The sequence below is a fragment of the Phodopus roborovskii genome, unplaced genomic scaffold (genome assembly GCF_943737965.1).
Source record: "Phodopus roborovskii unplaced genomic scaffold, PHOROB, whole genome shotgun sequence".
In the NCBI taxonomy this organism is placed as follows: Eukaryota; Metazoa; Chordata; class Mammalia; order Rodentia; family Cricetidae; genus Phodopus; species Phodopus roborovskii.
Window position 1 is genome coordinate 424784 of NW_026126524.1, and position 15029 is coordinate 439812.

General features: G+C 47.6%; 1 protein-coding gene across 1 annotated transcript; it reads left to right on the plus strand.

Moving 5' to 3' along the window:
- Positions 1-5280: 5280 nt before the first annotated feature.
- Slc49a3 (solute carrier family 49 member 3) lies at positions 5281-12918 on the plus strand. The gene is made up of 10 exons (XM_051198024.1): positions 5281-5702; positions 8230-8388; positions 8628-8841; positions 9020-9096; positions 9528-9665; positions 9751-9867; positions 10283-10435; positions 10682-10839; positions 11139-11248; positions 11923-12918. Exons 1-10 carry the CDS (start codon positions 5553-5555, stop codon positions 12204-12206), a joined length of 1560 nt encoding a protein of 519 aa, XP_051053981.1. The 5' UTR covers positions 5281-5552; the 3' UTR covers positions 12207-12918.
- The last annotated feature ends 2111 nt before the right edge of the window (positions 12919-15029 follow it).

The window sequence follows — 15029 nt, forward strand, 5'->3', positions numbered from 1 at the left end:
CATGCAGGCAAAATAATTTTAATGGAGATAATTCATGTTCACAGATACAGGTAGGTAGGTAAGTGGATAGATAGATGATGATAGATAGATAGATAGATAGATAGGTAGGTAGGTAGATGATATATACAGATGCATAGGTGATAGATGACAGGCAGATAAGTTATAGATAGATTCAATATTGTCAGGACATCAGTTCTTCTCAACCTGTCTATAGCTTCAATGGAACCCAATCAAAACCCCTGAAGATGCTTGTTCTAAAAGACATTGGAGAGGAAAAAGACAATAGCCATCATAATACCAAATAAGATAAATATAAAAGAAAAACCACAAAGAGGCTGTCCTAGAACTTGCTCTGTAGACCAGGCTGGCCTCAAACACAGAGATCCACTTGCCTCTGCCTTCTGAGTGCTTGGATTAAAGATGTACACCATCACCACACCAGGTGAGATGATTTCTTAAAGGAGATACACAAAGGCAAATAAACTCAACATCTTTAGCCACTAGGAAATACAAATCTCAACTGCAAGAGCATGGTTATAACTAAAAACACAGGCATAGGCAAGTTTTGGCAAGGGATGTAGAGAAACTGGAGTCTTCATACACTGTTAGTGGAAATGCAAAAATGGAACAGTTTCTTTGAAAGACCATCTGGAGTTTCTCAAATGTGAGATGTAAGATAAACATGACTCCACAATCCTTCTCTTAGAAACAGAACTAGAGGAAGACAAATTCTACACAAAACCAATATGTAAGAACTCAGAGTAGCAAGTTTTCAATGCTCCTAAAGTGGTAACATCCCATGCATCAAACAATTAACAAGTAAGTGAATGAAGGAATACAATGTGACATATCCATATACTAAAATATGCAATGACAGAAGTACTGATACTGCCACAATGTGGATAAACCTGGGAACACCATGTTGAGTGAAAATAGCCAGTCACACAAGTATGACAGAAGGCCACATATGACATGATTTTATTAAAATGAAATGTTCAGAACAGGTAAATCCACAGAAACAGAGATAGATAAGTGGTTGTCAAGAGTAACAGTGTAACTGTGAGGAGTATTAGCATACTTTGAAGTGACAATGTAAAACTGTTTGGGTGGTAACTACATTAAAATCTAAAATGTGTGCACTTCAGTTTTAAATTTTTTTATTTTTTATTATTTTATTTTTTTATTTTTATTTATTCGAGACAGGGTTTCTCTGTGTAATAGCCCTAGCTGTCTTGGAACTTGTTTTTTTATACCAGGCTGGCCTCAAACTCACAGAGATCCACCTGTCTCTGTCTCCTGAGTGCTGGGACTAAAGGAGTATGCCACCAATGCCTGGTTATAACTGCATATTCTTAAAAACTAGAAACCCCGATAACACATCAACAAAAAAGGCAGATAATCATTTCTATATACACAAGGGACAGACCTCCTGTCTCATACTAGAACCTAAATATTATGCAAGGGCATAATACATTAACACAAACTAAATACCAGTTTCAGTCCAGAACAATTCACAGAACATCAGATTATATACAGCTGGAGGCGTAGCTGCATGGTAGAGTGATTGGCTTGGCCTATATAAGGGTCTGTGTTCAAGCCTCAATAACACACACACACACACACAAACACGGATAGCTATCTCACACCATACCTAAGCATAAAAATTCCTATCTAATTTTGTATATGCAAATGAGAAAACCTAAGATTTCAGTTCTGGAGCCATGCAGTCCTGGGGTGGGGGTTTCAAGCTGGGTTATAGACACCTTATGGCTTCCACTTTGGAGCTTATAAGAGCTCTGAGACTGGATGGGGAGGGGAGGAAGTGGACACCTGGGGGTCTGTAGGGACCAATTAGAGCCCAGATAACCGTGATCAGAAACCTCCCCAGAGAAGGAAACAGAAAGGTTCACAGTCTAGCAATAGATTTCTTTCCTGGCGGTGAGGATAAAGTTACAGTCAATCAGCTTGAGGCACCTGAGAGTCTGGATCCTGATTTGCTGACATGGTCCCTGCTGGGCGTGGGTATCTTACATGGTTTTCCTAAAACTGGGTCCTGGTTAGATTAGTGAGGCACAGGTGAGTTATTGGGCAGATAGAGAAGGGAGACGTGCTGTTGGAACCAGATAGGTCTACACAGCTGTATGTGGGTGCCTGCAAAGAGGAGTGGCCCACAGCTAAAAGGTTTGTTTTTCCTCCACCTTTGTTTTCCTAAGATACAGCCTGTCATTACTCAGATAACCAGGATAGACAGGTGGGGCCCTTGCCCTCCATATCTCCAACATTCTCTGGGAGGAGTAAACAAACACCAAATGAATAACCAGGCAGGTTTCCTCTGATCTTGTTCTGTCTCAGAGAGTATTATTTCTGGTAGTATCCCAGAAAAAGGGGTGTTTCTTCATGCTCTCATTGTAGCAACTGCTTGATTTTTGACAAGATACTTTTTGGGGAAGACAAACAGGCCTGAGAAGCCACTCTTAGTGTTGGTTTGAGATGCTGGAAGAAGTCTGAATTTGGTTTAAAAGAGAGGGAAAGACACTGAATATTCACCATGACTGGGTTTCACCATGACTAGGAGGTTCAAGTGTTTGGCACAGTCATCACCACAACTCTGGTGAGCACCTTAATCATGAATGGTGTCATAATGAGGGGAGCATTGCTTAGAGGGAAACATCACATTAGACAGGAAGCCATAGTGAGGGGATGGGCTAAGTCAGCTTTTTCCTCTCTTCCCTTCCCCATCCTTTTTTCTTTCACTGTTGGAGGCTGAACTCAGGACCTTGCCCATTCTAAACAACCATCCCATCACTGAGCTTAGTCCCAGGCACCCAGACTTCTCTCTTATTTATTTATTCATTCATTCATTCATTCATTTATTTATTATTATTTTTGTTGTTGTTTTGTTTTGTTTTGTTTTTCAAGACAGGGTTTCTCTGTATTGCCTGTCCTGTAACTCACTCTGTAGACCAGGCTGGCCTCGAACTCACAGAGATCCGCCTGCCTCTGCCTCCCAATTGCTGGAATTAAAGGTGTGCTCCACCAAAGCCCGGCTCAAACTCCTCTTTTTAAATATGTTGAGAACCAACTCAGGTTCCTGTGAAAATTGAAGAACTACGTGTTTTCCAAAAGCAGCACTCCAAAAGACCTCAAGGGAAAGGTCCCATCTTTTAATCCATCTCAACATCACCACTTTGAGAGAAATGCTTACAGCACGGGGACACTTGGGAACACACTCAGATCACACCAAACCACTGCAAATGGAATCACACCACAAATAACAGTAGGGTCGGTATTTATTCCCTCACTCTGCATAATTATGCAGGTTGCTGAATGTATTTGCTCTTTGATTCTGAATAATATTTCATAGTGTAGTTCACTTGACCATTCACTGACTGAAAGACAGCCAAGTGTTTATACTTCCTTGATCACAAATAAAGCTGCTACAGGGTTTTATCTCTCATGGATAAATACTCATGGCTGCAATGGCTGGGTTATGTGATAACTACGTTCTTGGTTTCATGAACTTGTTTCTATAGCCTTGACAACATTTAGAGTTGTCAGTATTTTTATTTAGTCCTCTAAGAAGAAGTATGGTATTCGCTCATTATGGTTTTGATTAGAATTTTACTGATGGCTAATAAAGATAGTCATTAATCCTTATTTGCCATCTGTTTATTCTCTTCAGTCTTTTGTCCATATTCTAATTGGGTTTGGAAAACACTATGTAGTAGTCCTTTGTTAGATATGTGGTTTGCAAATACTTCCTTCCCATCTGTGTGTAGAAAAGCCTCTTGATAGATGCTACATTAACCATATATGTCAGTTCAGAGAAAACTAGTATCAGCTAAAATGCTGAGTTTTTCAGTACATGAGTAATGTACACTTGTCCATTACTGTAGGTCCTTGTTGTTTTTTTCCATTAGTGTTGTGCAATTTTTAGCATATACGTTTACAGCTGAGTATTATCTTTGATGAGATCATGAATATATTGTTTTTCATTTTGGTTTCCATGGTGTCCACACTAGTAGTGTTTAGGAAGACAGCTGTTGATGATATATTGATCTTATGCTTGATCCTAGTTGAACTCACATCCTCAGTGCAAGAGCCCTAAGACAGTGGATGGGCAGGTCAGGAAGTATCCATAGTGATGGCCCCATTTGGAGATAGGCTACTTAAATCAGAAACTGGTGACAGACTGGTTCCGGTCTAAGCTAGGACACTGAACTACCCCCTCAGTCTCCCAGATAGAATGTAAGGATGTCAAAGTCCCCAGGCCAAGGCGGCTCCAGGTCACAGGGGAAGGGTCTGGGAGGCCAGGTCTTCAGGGAAGTGACTATGAACTTCGGATTGAGGGTGAGCAGGGGTGAGACAGATAGGAAAAGGAAAGGGCAAAGAAGAGGGCAAGGACCATAGGCCCTATCGTGGTCTCAGAGTAGGACTGCCCTTTTCAGGGTATCACCAGGGTTTTGCCTATTTTCTCCTTACTGGACAGGACCTCACTTCCAAACAGAAGACTCCATCTAACATTCACACAGACCCACTACGAGCACACCAAAGGCCAGAACCACACAGCAAGCCTGTTTAGGCCTGTGTGTTTGACAGGTGATACCATCCAATAGTGAAGATAAACAGCAGGAATCCTGGGAAATGGAGGCTAGCCTAGGCTACACAAGTGAGACTCCGGGTTTAAAACCTAATTCCTAAGCCCCAAAAGTGAACAAAACGGAATAGTAATCTTGAAGGCAAGACCATAGGGATGTGTTTGAAGCAGAAAGAGCCTACTCATTGAGCGAAACCCACCTCCTTCTCCTGCCTGAACAGTTCCCTCTATTCCTCAGCAACAGGGCCTGTTCATGCCCCAACAACTCCTCCCTCCTCTTTAATAGTCTGAGCAGGAACTTTGGCCCACTGGGCTTCTCTAGGACTGGCCAGGCCAAACACAGTGGCAAGAAGTGTTGGATTATTCTTGTCAGCTGCTTTAGCCCGAGTCAGGTGACTTCTTTGCCAGGCCTCTCCTTTCTAACAGAAAGCAACTGCCCAAGCTTACTCAGCCCAGCTGTTTCCCAGATGCAAAGGCGAATCAAAGAGCCTAGAGTGGGGTTTGGGGCTGAGCTTCAGGCAGGCGTGGTACGTACAGCCAGGCTAAGCTTTTCCTTGCCCTCCACCCCGCCTCTTCCTCCTCTGGGAGGAGTCTAGTGACTGTCCTGGATTAGAGGCTTTTGGAAAATTGATCCCACTCTCCTCCTACTTGTTGACCTCGGGCCTTTTGTGGCTGAGGTTTGGGACCTCAAGAATTTTGGGGGGCTTTCAGGAAATGCAGAGTTTGCTTTCCCGCACCTACCACCGCGATGAAGTTCCCGGTGCAGGCCACACAGGCTGTGGTAAAATTAGCTCTTAAGGGAACTTTTATCCCTCCGGTTTCCACCTTGCTTTCTGTCGAAGGGTAACCCTGGCTTCTCCCACTCAACTTGCCTTCGGAGCGGGGACTAACCAGATCATTGCGCCGGCCCTGTTCCTGGGAATCTCGCCCACGCACTGCGCCTGCAGACGCTGGGATGGTCGGGACTATGGGGGACAGACTGGAAGCCTGGAACAGGCCAGGAACATCTGGAACTGCTGGAGATGAGGTGCCTCGTCTCCGCGCCTATGCACGCCGCTGGATCTTCCTGCTGGTGGTCAGCCTCCTGAGCTGCTCCAACGCAATGGTACACGGGCCCTGGGACGGGTGGGTGGGGGTCCTAACAGCAGCCCCAGCACTAGTTTGTTTTTTGCTCCCTCACGGAAATCGACTTTCTAGCTCAAGAGGTTGTAGAAGAAAAGGTAAGTGCCTGTCCCGGCTGGAAGGGAACGGCCAGGGGGACAGGTCTGTTTCAAGGATCTCAACCCTGCCACTTGTTGCTTTCTCATACTCTCCCTAACCCCCAAATGCTACTACCAGGGGCCCACAGACCCTCCTTCATCCCATCAGACACAGGTGGACTGTAGGCAATCCTTTCTTCCTAGGCACAGGTCCACAGGCATTTGAGCCTAGGTGGAAAGAGAGTATGGAGCTGTTACCATCTACTGCTCAGAGACAGCCAACCCTGTACCTCTCTGGTGCTGGGTCTCCCTAGTACGTGTGAAGGAACTTTGGGTTACATATGGCCACTTAGCTTAATGGATAGTATTTGGGGCAGGCATCTATGAGTTGTAACACATACAGCTCAGAGAGTGCCAAGCTAGTGGGATCATATGGACATAGAACCCACTGTGTGTATGGTGTCCAGGGCACACCATGTGAACCAGCAATAGATTGGTTTCCATTGCCTTTTCTTTTTTCCTGTTGTGCTGGTTGTGAATAAACAGCTTTGAGTAAAGGTAGGGATACAGGTGATACCTGTTGTGATCCTGCAGTTTACTAACTATAGCCATATCAGAAACTTCTCTCCTGGTGGTTGCCTTTGCAAGCTGGGACTTGCCGCTATGGCTTGGCTCACGGGTCCCCTTTCTAGCATTAGGAAACATAACTGGCTTGGGATGGATGTCTGAGAATACATGTAGAAATCTACTTGAATCTCACCTTCTGTAGATGTGGTGTCTGGGACACTTGGGTGGTGTCCTGCTGTCCTTGTAAAGCAAACAGAATATTATTACCCCATACTAAAAATTGTCATGATCCAGGTGGGTACTCATTGTGAACAGTGGGCTTCATGTTCAGTCATGCTTCCTGGGGTCCCTGCTCATTTGACTGGGCTCCAGGTTTCTGAGAGAGCAGAGCTTGCTGTGAGACCAAGAGATGGCCCTGCAGTTTGTATGGGAAGGAGATCAGAGGGTGAGCCAGGGCAAGGCTGAGAGCTGGTTGAAAGTATTCTTGTACAGTAGGTCAGATGAGGATTTTTTTCTCCCCACATCTGTTGCCTTACACTGCTAGAGATATCTCTGCCCTTTTGTATGTGGGGCCACAGCTCTGGGAGGTGCAAGGACAAGCCTGTGAGACTTGTGAGATGGGCTCTGTTTTCTTGCTCAGCACAGCAGGTTCTGAAAACTTACCTGGTTCCTGTCTGTTCTATGAGGCCAGGCAGGAGACAACTAGGCTTGCATGAAGTGCTTTCTAAGCCTGGGAGATCTGTTTCTTCTATTGTACTCTGAGGGAAAAAAAGGAAATGCAGCTGTTACACAACCTTGCCTTGGTGTTTCCTGGGACTTTGTGGTTGGGAAGTCTGACACTCTCTGTTCAGCTGTGGAGGGTGTGGCCTGGACCTCTATCATCCTGAGTAGGGTTTATCAGGAACTTTGATTTGGGACACAACAGTTGTTGGAACAACATATCTGTTCTATTTGTCTAAACTTGGGTGACTCTTTCCCTCTACTCAGCTCCCCTTAATTCCTCCAGAAAAACTTCTTCCACTTTGCACTCTTCTGTTACTTGGGTTTCAGAGTCCCTATGCTTTGTAACATCTAAGGATGTTTTGCAGAGAGAGCTGCCATAGATTCCATCCTATCCCTATAGAAGTCCTGGGCTTGGAACTCTTCTGTCTTTGCTTTGTTTGGCCCCTCCTTGGTTCTTATGCATATTCTGAGCCCCCAGCGTATCATTTAGCCATGTCTGGATGTCTGGCATGGGATTTCCACCACACACCAGGCCTCAGTCTCCCCAAAATGTGTTTCTTGCCCATCTTGTCTGAGCACATTGCCCAACCATGAGATTTGGAACCGTGGCTACCATCTGTCTTCACTCCCATATCTCTCCCTTCTGTACTGTGTGTTCCAATGCTACATCCTTAAGTGCTATGACCCACTCAGTGTCCAGGATATCCCACCCACTGAGATTCTGGCTTCTCTGGTTTTCATTACTCACAAGTCTCAACTGCCTACCTTCCTCTTTCCACCACCGTCAACACAGTGCCTCCCAGTCAGTGGCACCATCCCCATTGATTGCCTTTACCCTCCTCAGAGAATCAGACCAATCCTGATAGGTTAATGGTCTTTCAGACTCTGGCCAGGTTCATGGTCCACTGCTGGGCAGGCTGTGGACTATGCCTGACTGCTTTTCTGGTTTGTAACAGGGTAAGGGTGGTTCTCTAGCAGGGTGATCCAAAGTTTGTATTAGGCTCTGTCCTCATGGACTTTACATGCTTGCCCACACCCCTGCTCCTACCCCGAGTTAGCCAAATAGGGACCATAAGCTTCAGCAAGAGTGGGGCTGGCTAGGTGGTGCCTGTGACCCACAGCTGACTTATGTGTATCCCATAGCTATGGCTCAGCTTTGCACCTGTAGCGGACACCATTGCACAGCACTTCTTCCTGTCCATGGACCAGGTCAACTGGCTATCACTAGTCTACCTTGTAGTATCCATCCCATTTGGCATGGCAGCCATCTGGGTTCTGGACTCCTTTGGACTCCGTGGAGCCGTAAGTCAGTATCTCGTATTTGTATGGCAAGGGTGGGACTCTTAGACTTTGAATGCAGAAGCCTGGACTTTTCTCCAGATTAGAGTCCATCAGCCCCACTGTCTGGACTCTGTAGGCAAAGAAGCTGGGTATGGCAAGTAGATACTGGGGTAACCCTATGAACTAGGGATAGACATCTGGAAATGTAGGTGTAGAGGATCTAGACTGGCATGTAGTCTTTTGACTGTCCATTCCTGCAGACTGTCCTGGGTGCGTGGTTGAATTTTGCTGGGAGTTTGCTACGTGCTGTGCCCTGCTTGGATATCAGGATCCCCAATCCCTTTGCCTTCTTCATGAGTGGCCAGAGCCTCTGTGCCCTGGCCCAGACTCTGGTCATCTCTTCTCCAGCCAAGCTGGCTGCCTTATGGTTTCCAGAGCACCAGCGAGCCACAGCTAACATGATTGGCACCATGTGTGAGTCCTGGGGTGGGAATCTCTGTAACCTGGGCTCAGCTCACAGACCCTGCTGGATGTGTGTCCTATGCTCCCCAACTTGAGCTAAGGCTGAGTTGCCTGAGCTAGGAAGGATTCCCCCCAAGGATTGGGGTGAGGCCTGCCACAGCTGAGCTCATACAGCTGCTTTTCTATCCAGCAAATCCTCTGGGCATCCTTATGGCAAATGTGCTATCTCCTGCCCTGGTCAAGAAGGCAGAGGACATCCCCATGATGGTGAGGGGCTCATGATGATCTTGCATGTGTGACATGTATGCTATGTGAACTTGAGTACATGAGTTGTACTGGTGTGTGATCTATACACATACATACACGTCTAGTATATGCCCATGCTTGTTGGTATGGCATACCTGGGTGTGTTAGCATGATTTGCTTCTTATGTGGGGATAAGTTTGGAGCCTTGGGAAGTTGGGCTGGTGTTATCAAGGAGGGATTCATCCTTGAGTGTTATTTTGAAAGCTAGGTTCTACATGAAACCATGAAGAACAGCTGAGGTTGGAGAGATACAGCTCCCCAAAGGAGTTGGGCTTGCTGATTCTGGAGATTAAAGTCAGGTGACAGCTAGTAAGGTGGACAGAGCAGACTGAGACACGTGGGGGCACATGTGTCAGTGTGGCTTCTTTGTGACACTCAGAATCTCTCCCCAGCTTGGCATCTACATTTCCCCTGCTGCCCTTGCCTGTCTCTTGGCCACTACCTGCCTCTGGGAGAGTGTGCCTCCTACCCCACCATCTGCAGGGGCTGCCAGCTCTACTTCAGAGAGTTTCCTCCATGGCCTCAAACTGGTGGGTTGTGTGGATTCTGGGGGCAGGGAAACTGTGGTCAGAAACTTGCTTGGGCTCCTGTGCTGAGGGCTGTTTGTCCCTCTAGCTCATACGGAATAAGGCCTATGTTATCCTGGCCATATGCTTTGGTGGTGGCATTGGTGTCTTCTCCAGCTTCTCAGCTCTCCTGGAACAGATGCTTTGTGCCAGTGGCTACTCCAATGTAAGTAGTAGCCCTGCCTTTGGAGTGGACTCTGTCTTTGCCAAGACTACCTACTGTCCTGAGCACTCAATTCACCCCTGATAGGGATGAGATCGACAGCCTCTCATGGAGGTGGCAGTCATGGGTGCTTATACATCCCTGGGTCATGATACGCCTGCCTCCTGTGTCAGAGTCTGCCTCCTGACACAGTGGTGGGTATAGGTCTCTCATGTGCCTTAGCCATGCACCCAGGGTTATGGGCTATCTGTGGTGATGGTACCCCTTTCCCTTTAGTGGGGTTCACATTGCAGAAAGTGCATTCTAGGAGGCAGCTTGACAGGGTGGTCTAGCCTGGTCCTGTGGTGATGACATATGCTCTAAGGAGTCTTGTTGACTCCCTGACTCCTGATGTGAAGCTTGCCCTCCCCACTTCCAGGAGTTCTCAGGCCTCTGTGGGGCTCTCTTCATCGTGTTTGGGATTTTGGGGGCACTGCTTCTAGGCCTGTATGTGGATCGGACCAAGCATTTCACTGAGGCCACCAAGATAGGCCTCTGTCTGACTTCCATGACCTTCGTGGCCTTTGCTCTGGTGAGACTCATTAGGAACAGAGACTACCTACCCAGGATGGGGGGATGCCATGGCAGGTGGGTGGGTGAAGCACAGAAGGTACCTTGGTGGCTTTCCCAGAGCTGGTGCCTCAGTGTCAAACCTGGCTTCTGCCTGAGGGTAGGACTGGCTTCACTCCATGTTACCCAATCTAGGAAGACACAGGGGAGGTGGCATGATTCACTGCCATCCCTGTTCCATTCTTCTCTACCTCTTTGTTGGTGCCAGGTGTCCCAGCTGCAGGGACAGACCTTCGCATTGGCTGCCATCTGCTCCCTCCTTGGGCTCTTTGGCTTCTCAGTGGCACCTGTGGTCATGGAGCTGGCAGTTGAATGCTCGTTTCCTGTGGGTGAAGGTGCCTCTGCTGGCTTGGTTTTTGTCCTGGGGTGAGTATCCTTCCGCATTGGCCACTTTCCCATGGCATGGATTCTTTTCCTTACGGGTCCTGGACCATGGCTTCTGATCCACGAATCTAGGAACCTGCTTACTCTGGCCAGGGATAGGCATGTACTGAGTACTTGCTGTGTGCAAGCCTGTGCCAATGCAGTGTGGGCAGAGATAGCATACTGGCTCAAGAGTGACAGGTGTCATAGAGGTGAGCATAGATGTTTTCCCTTCCCAAAATAGCATTCAATGTGGTGGGCAGAGAGATTTGCTGCTTAGGTTGATGGCCCTTTGTATCTAGGCAGGCCGAGGGTGTGCTCATCATGCTGCTACTGACATCACTGACTGTACGGAGAACAGGTCCATCCTTTTCTACCTGCCGACAGGGTGAGGAACCTCTAGACTGGACAGGTGAGTGCCTATGCCCAGACTTTGGCCCCAGAGACCCAACACCAGGAAGATAGGGTGTTAGGAGGCCTGGCCCAGTTGAGGATCTCAATTCTCATTGCTCTTTACTCCCCCTGGGCAGGCGCCAGTTGGTGTGAAGCAGTATGGTCAGATAGATGCCTGGACTCTGCTTGTGGGTGTAGCCCAAAGACCTTGACAAAAATCCAGCATCAATATCTCAACCCAGTGTGACTTGTTGAAAAATCCAGGAACATAGAGACTGAGAAAGGGGGCAGAGAACTTGGGAGTGAAAAGCAGAGAAAGAGACAAAGATAGAGATAGAAATAGAGAAATATAGATATTTACATAGAAATAGAAATAGGAACAGAGAGAGACAGGGACACAGAGTGTCTACCTGGATAGATGGAGGGGTAGATAGTCAGGGATAGAGATAGAGATGATTTGGAGATGAGAGTGTGTAGAGATCAGTAGTAGTGCACACATGTCCACAACTTGTGGTTCCCAGTTTTTGGAACCTGGAACCTGAGGGCTGAGATCACGACTGTTTCCAGAGTTCTCTGTGGTCACCATCACTAGGATCATTTGGGTCAGGTCTACCAAGACTTTTGGCTATGGTGGGAGCTGGGGGCCTCAACTGCCTGGACATTTGAGGGACAGGCCTCCGCTTGTGTCCTTAGAGTCCCTGCTGCTGCTGGCTGGCCTGTGCACCCTTTTCACCTGTGTCTTGGTGCTGTTCTTCAACACTCCATATCGGCGCCTGGAGGCTGAGTCTGGAGGACCTCCTTCACCCAGGATGTGTGCCAAGGAGCCAAGGATAGTAAGCCCTACCCAAGAGCCACCCCTTGAGACTCCTGGATTGATGCCTCTAGCTGGGGCCTTGCAGGAAGCTCCTGACCCTGCTTCCCTCCACAAAGGACACTCAGAATGGGCAGAGACATCCAGGAAAGCAGAAGCTTGCTAGGGTCTATTTGACTGTGCCAGTCATACTAAGAGCTCTGACAGGGACACAGGGTCCTGAGCATGCCTAGGGGATGATGGGATGGCCTTTTGTTCCTCGGGTAGACAATGATTGATTGAAAATAACTGCTGTTGTATGGATACTAGTCAGTTAGGGTGGACCCTGGCCAAACCAGACTTGTGGTGGCTGCTGCACGGAGGGCCTGTTCAGAGGCAAAGGGAGTGAGTGGGAGATTCCTGGCAGGAAACTGAGGGAGTTCTGAGGATTATGGCATGGCCAGTCTGAGTTAGACAAGTGTAGGAAGATTTTTGTCTCAACTGAGTGACCAGACACTTAGCCTGATTCTAGGATAGCACAGAGGGTGGTGAGCTGGTCTGAGCAGAGTGGGAAGCAGAAGGATCTCTGGTAGACACACTCCCTCCAACGAACACTCACAGGTGTTTGTGTGTCCAACTTTATTGAACTGGTTGCAGCTTATAGCCTGAAGAATAGAGAAGCTCATGCTGCCTCCTATGTGTGGGTGAGCCTGTAGCTCAGCACTTTGTAGTCTAGGTTTCCAGCCACATCAATGAAGGCAAACTCCAACATCTGATTCACTTGAATGAGCCCTAGATGGGTAGGGTATTGGTAGGGACATCAAGTTGTTGTTGAGCCTGGAGAGACCAGGCTCCTGGGCTCCAGACCAGACACAGTAAATTTCTGGCACTGAACTCCATTCAATGTGTTCTTGCTTCTTATTTGACCTGTTCAGGGATGGAGAGGGGCAGAGGGCCAAAGGGCTAAGCCAGGGGAGGGGCTAGGGATGTATGCTAGGTGGGGCCAGAAGAGGGATGAAGGAAGAGGGTGAGACGAAGAAGGGTGGGAGAAGGGAAGGTGTAAATGAGAGGGGTTGGGGGGAGGGATACTGGGATTGAAAACCATGGTGGGGATGGTGGGGAGTACATGGTATAGACAGCTGGAACCTAGACCTTATTCCTGTCTCCTAGTCTGTTGCCTCTATTATTGAGCTAGATGGCAGCAGGGTAGGGGTGTATCATTTTGGGGGAATGTGGCTCCTAGCTGCCCTCTGATATACTTGGGATTGTAGAAGCCATGGGAGGTGGGGGTTGGGGACTGTGCAAACCTCATTTGCAGTCATCTTGTTGGCTTGAAACATCAGTAGACATTTGATACTAAGAGTGGAAAAGGGATTGATTAGCTGCTCTGAGAAGTTCCTTCTTGAGGCTCCTCTTGTGGGAGAGACCTGAGGATAGTCTGATGTGTATAACCTGTTCCCCTATCATCGAAGCTCGGATGCCTAATGGTCCCTGGAGCTCATCATGACTCACAGCAGGTACCTAATGGAGTAAGAGGCAAATGCCTGGGGCACCAGAATGTTTCCCTTCCCTAGTGCTATATGTAAGTAAACCATCTATGAAAGGACTTAAGACAACAATAGATGGATGAACAATGACTACCTGGGTAATGAAGGCACAAATGGCAAGAATGACCTTTCTCTTAGTTGTTCCAAATGACTCTAATGTGTGGGAGTCGAGATTCACTAGACTTGGTGCTGTAAAGTGGAGTTTATTCAGGGAGAAGTCACTTACACAAAAGGCAGGTGATCACCACAAGTCCCGCTCTAATCACTCACTGGGCTGCTGTCCATGACCTGATCAGAGCACGCTCGGGTTGATGGTGGGGGCAGGAGCCAAGATCTAACCTAACCCTCTGTCATGTCCACACCTGTAACTACGCCCAAACCGGTGTGGTCAGTGTTGCAGGTGCGGGCAGGGTGGATAGCTCTGCTCTTAGGGTCTCCAGATGGCTATTTGAAATCTTGGAGTTACAGTTCAAGAGAGGATGGTGAGGTGGGCTTGGGTCCAGGCACTGTCTCTTTTCAGAGTAGATATTCCCCAGACCCCTAAGCCAGACTCACTATTCCTTGTGGATGCCACCATTGCCATCAAGGATGAGCATCTTGAAGCCATTTAGGATGGTCTCTGTATTTGTGCCTGCTCACAAAAGGCTTTTAGAGGCCTGTCTTGTCCTAGAGTGTCAAGTGCTTAGTGTCAAGTGCTGTGCAGTCTGGGGAGTCTTTCCTATTCTTGGGCCCCAAGAACCTTTGTAGCCCTGACTTCCGTTTGGGAGCTAGGGCTCTGAGAGTGACAGAGCCTACAGAGAGCTAGGCATATGAGAGATATGTTGGGACTCACGGGACTTTGGAACTACTGAGAGAGGTTTCTCATGAGATGCCACTTTGTATAAGGTAGGCTGAGGGTTACCATCCCAGGGGTTTGGACAACCAGTGTGAGCTTAGGAAGCCTGGCAGTGACACAGATAACTCCTTCTCTGAGCCCAGTCACTAGGAAGCTTTGTTCTGCTAAGGATGCATTTCCAAGGCTTCATGCCACATTAATGGCCAAAGGCCCTGTGATCTGAGCCATCCTAGGTACCTGGAGGGTTTTTTTTTTTTTTAATTTTTAGAAACAATATTTGGAGTTTTAAGTGCAAAGAACTAAACACTAGCAGGTGGCAGAAGTGAGGGCTGTCCCAGGACATAGCTCACTGCTCATCTCCCAAATACATTCAGGATGGGCCCTGAGGACTCTCCAGTATGGCATCCACCTTGTCTTTGACATTAGTTTTGTCTGTTGCAAGCATGGGCAGGGATGAGGTGTTCATTGTCATCCCAAACCCACTCTGTCCTTGGCCCTGGCAAGTAACCCCATGGGACAGCCTACATCTGCCATTCACAGGGTGACTGCAAAAGAGTGCTCAGCACATGTACACAAAGCATGGAAGACACTAAGTGTGGGGAATACAGACTGGAGTTAATCAGGTCAC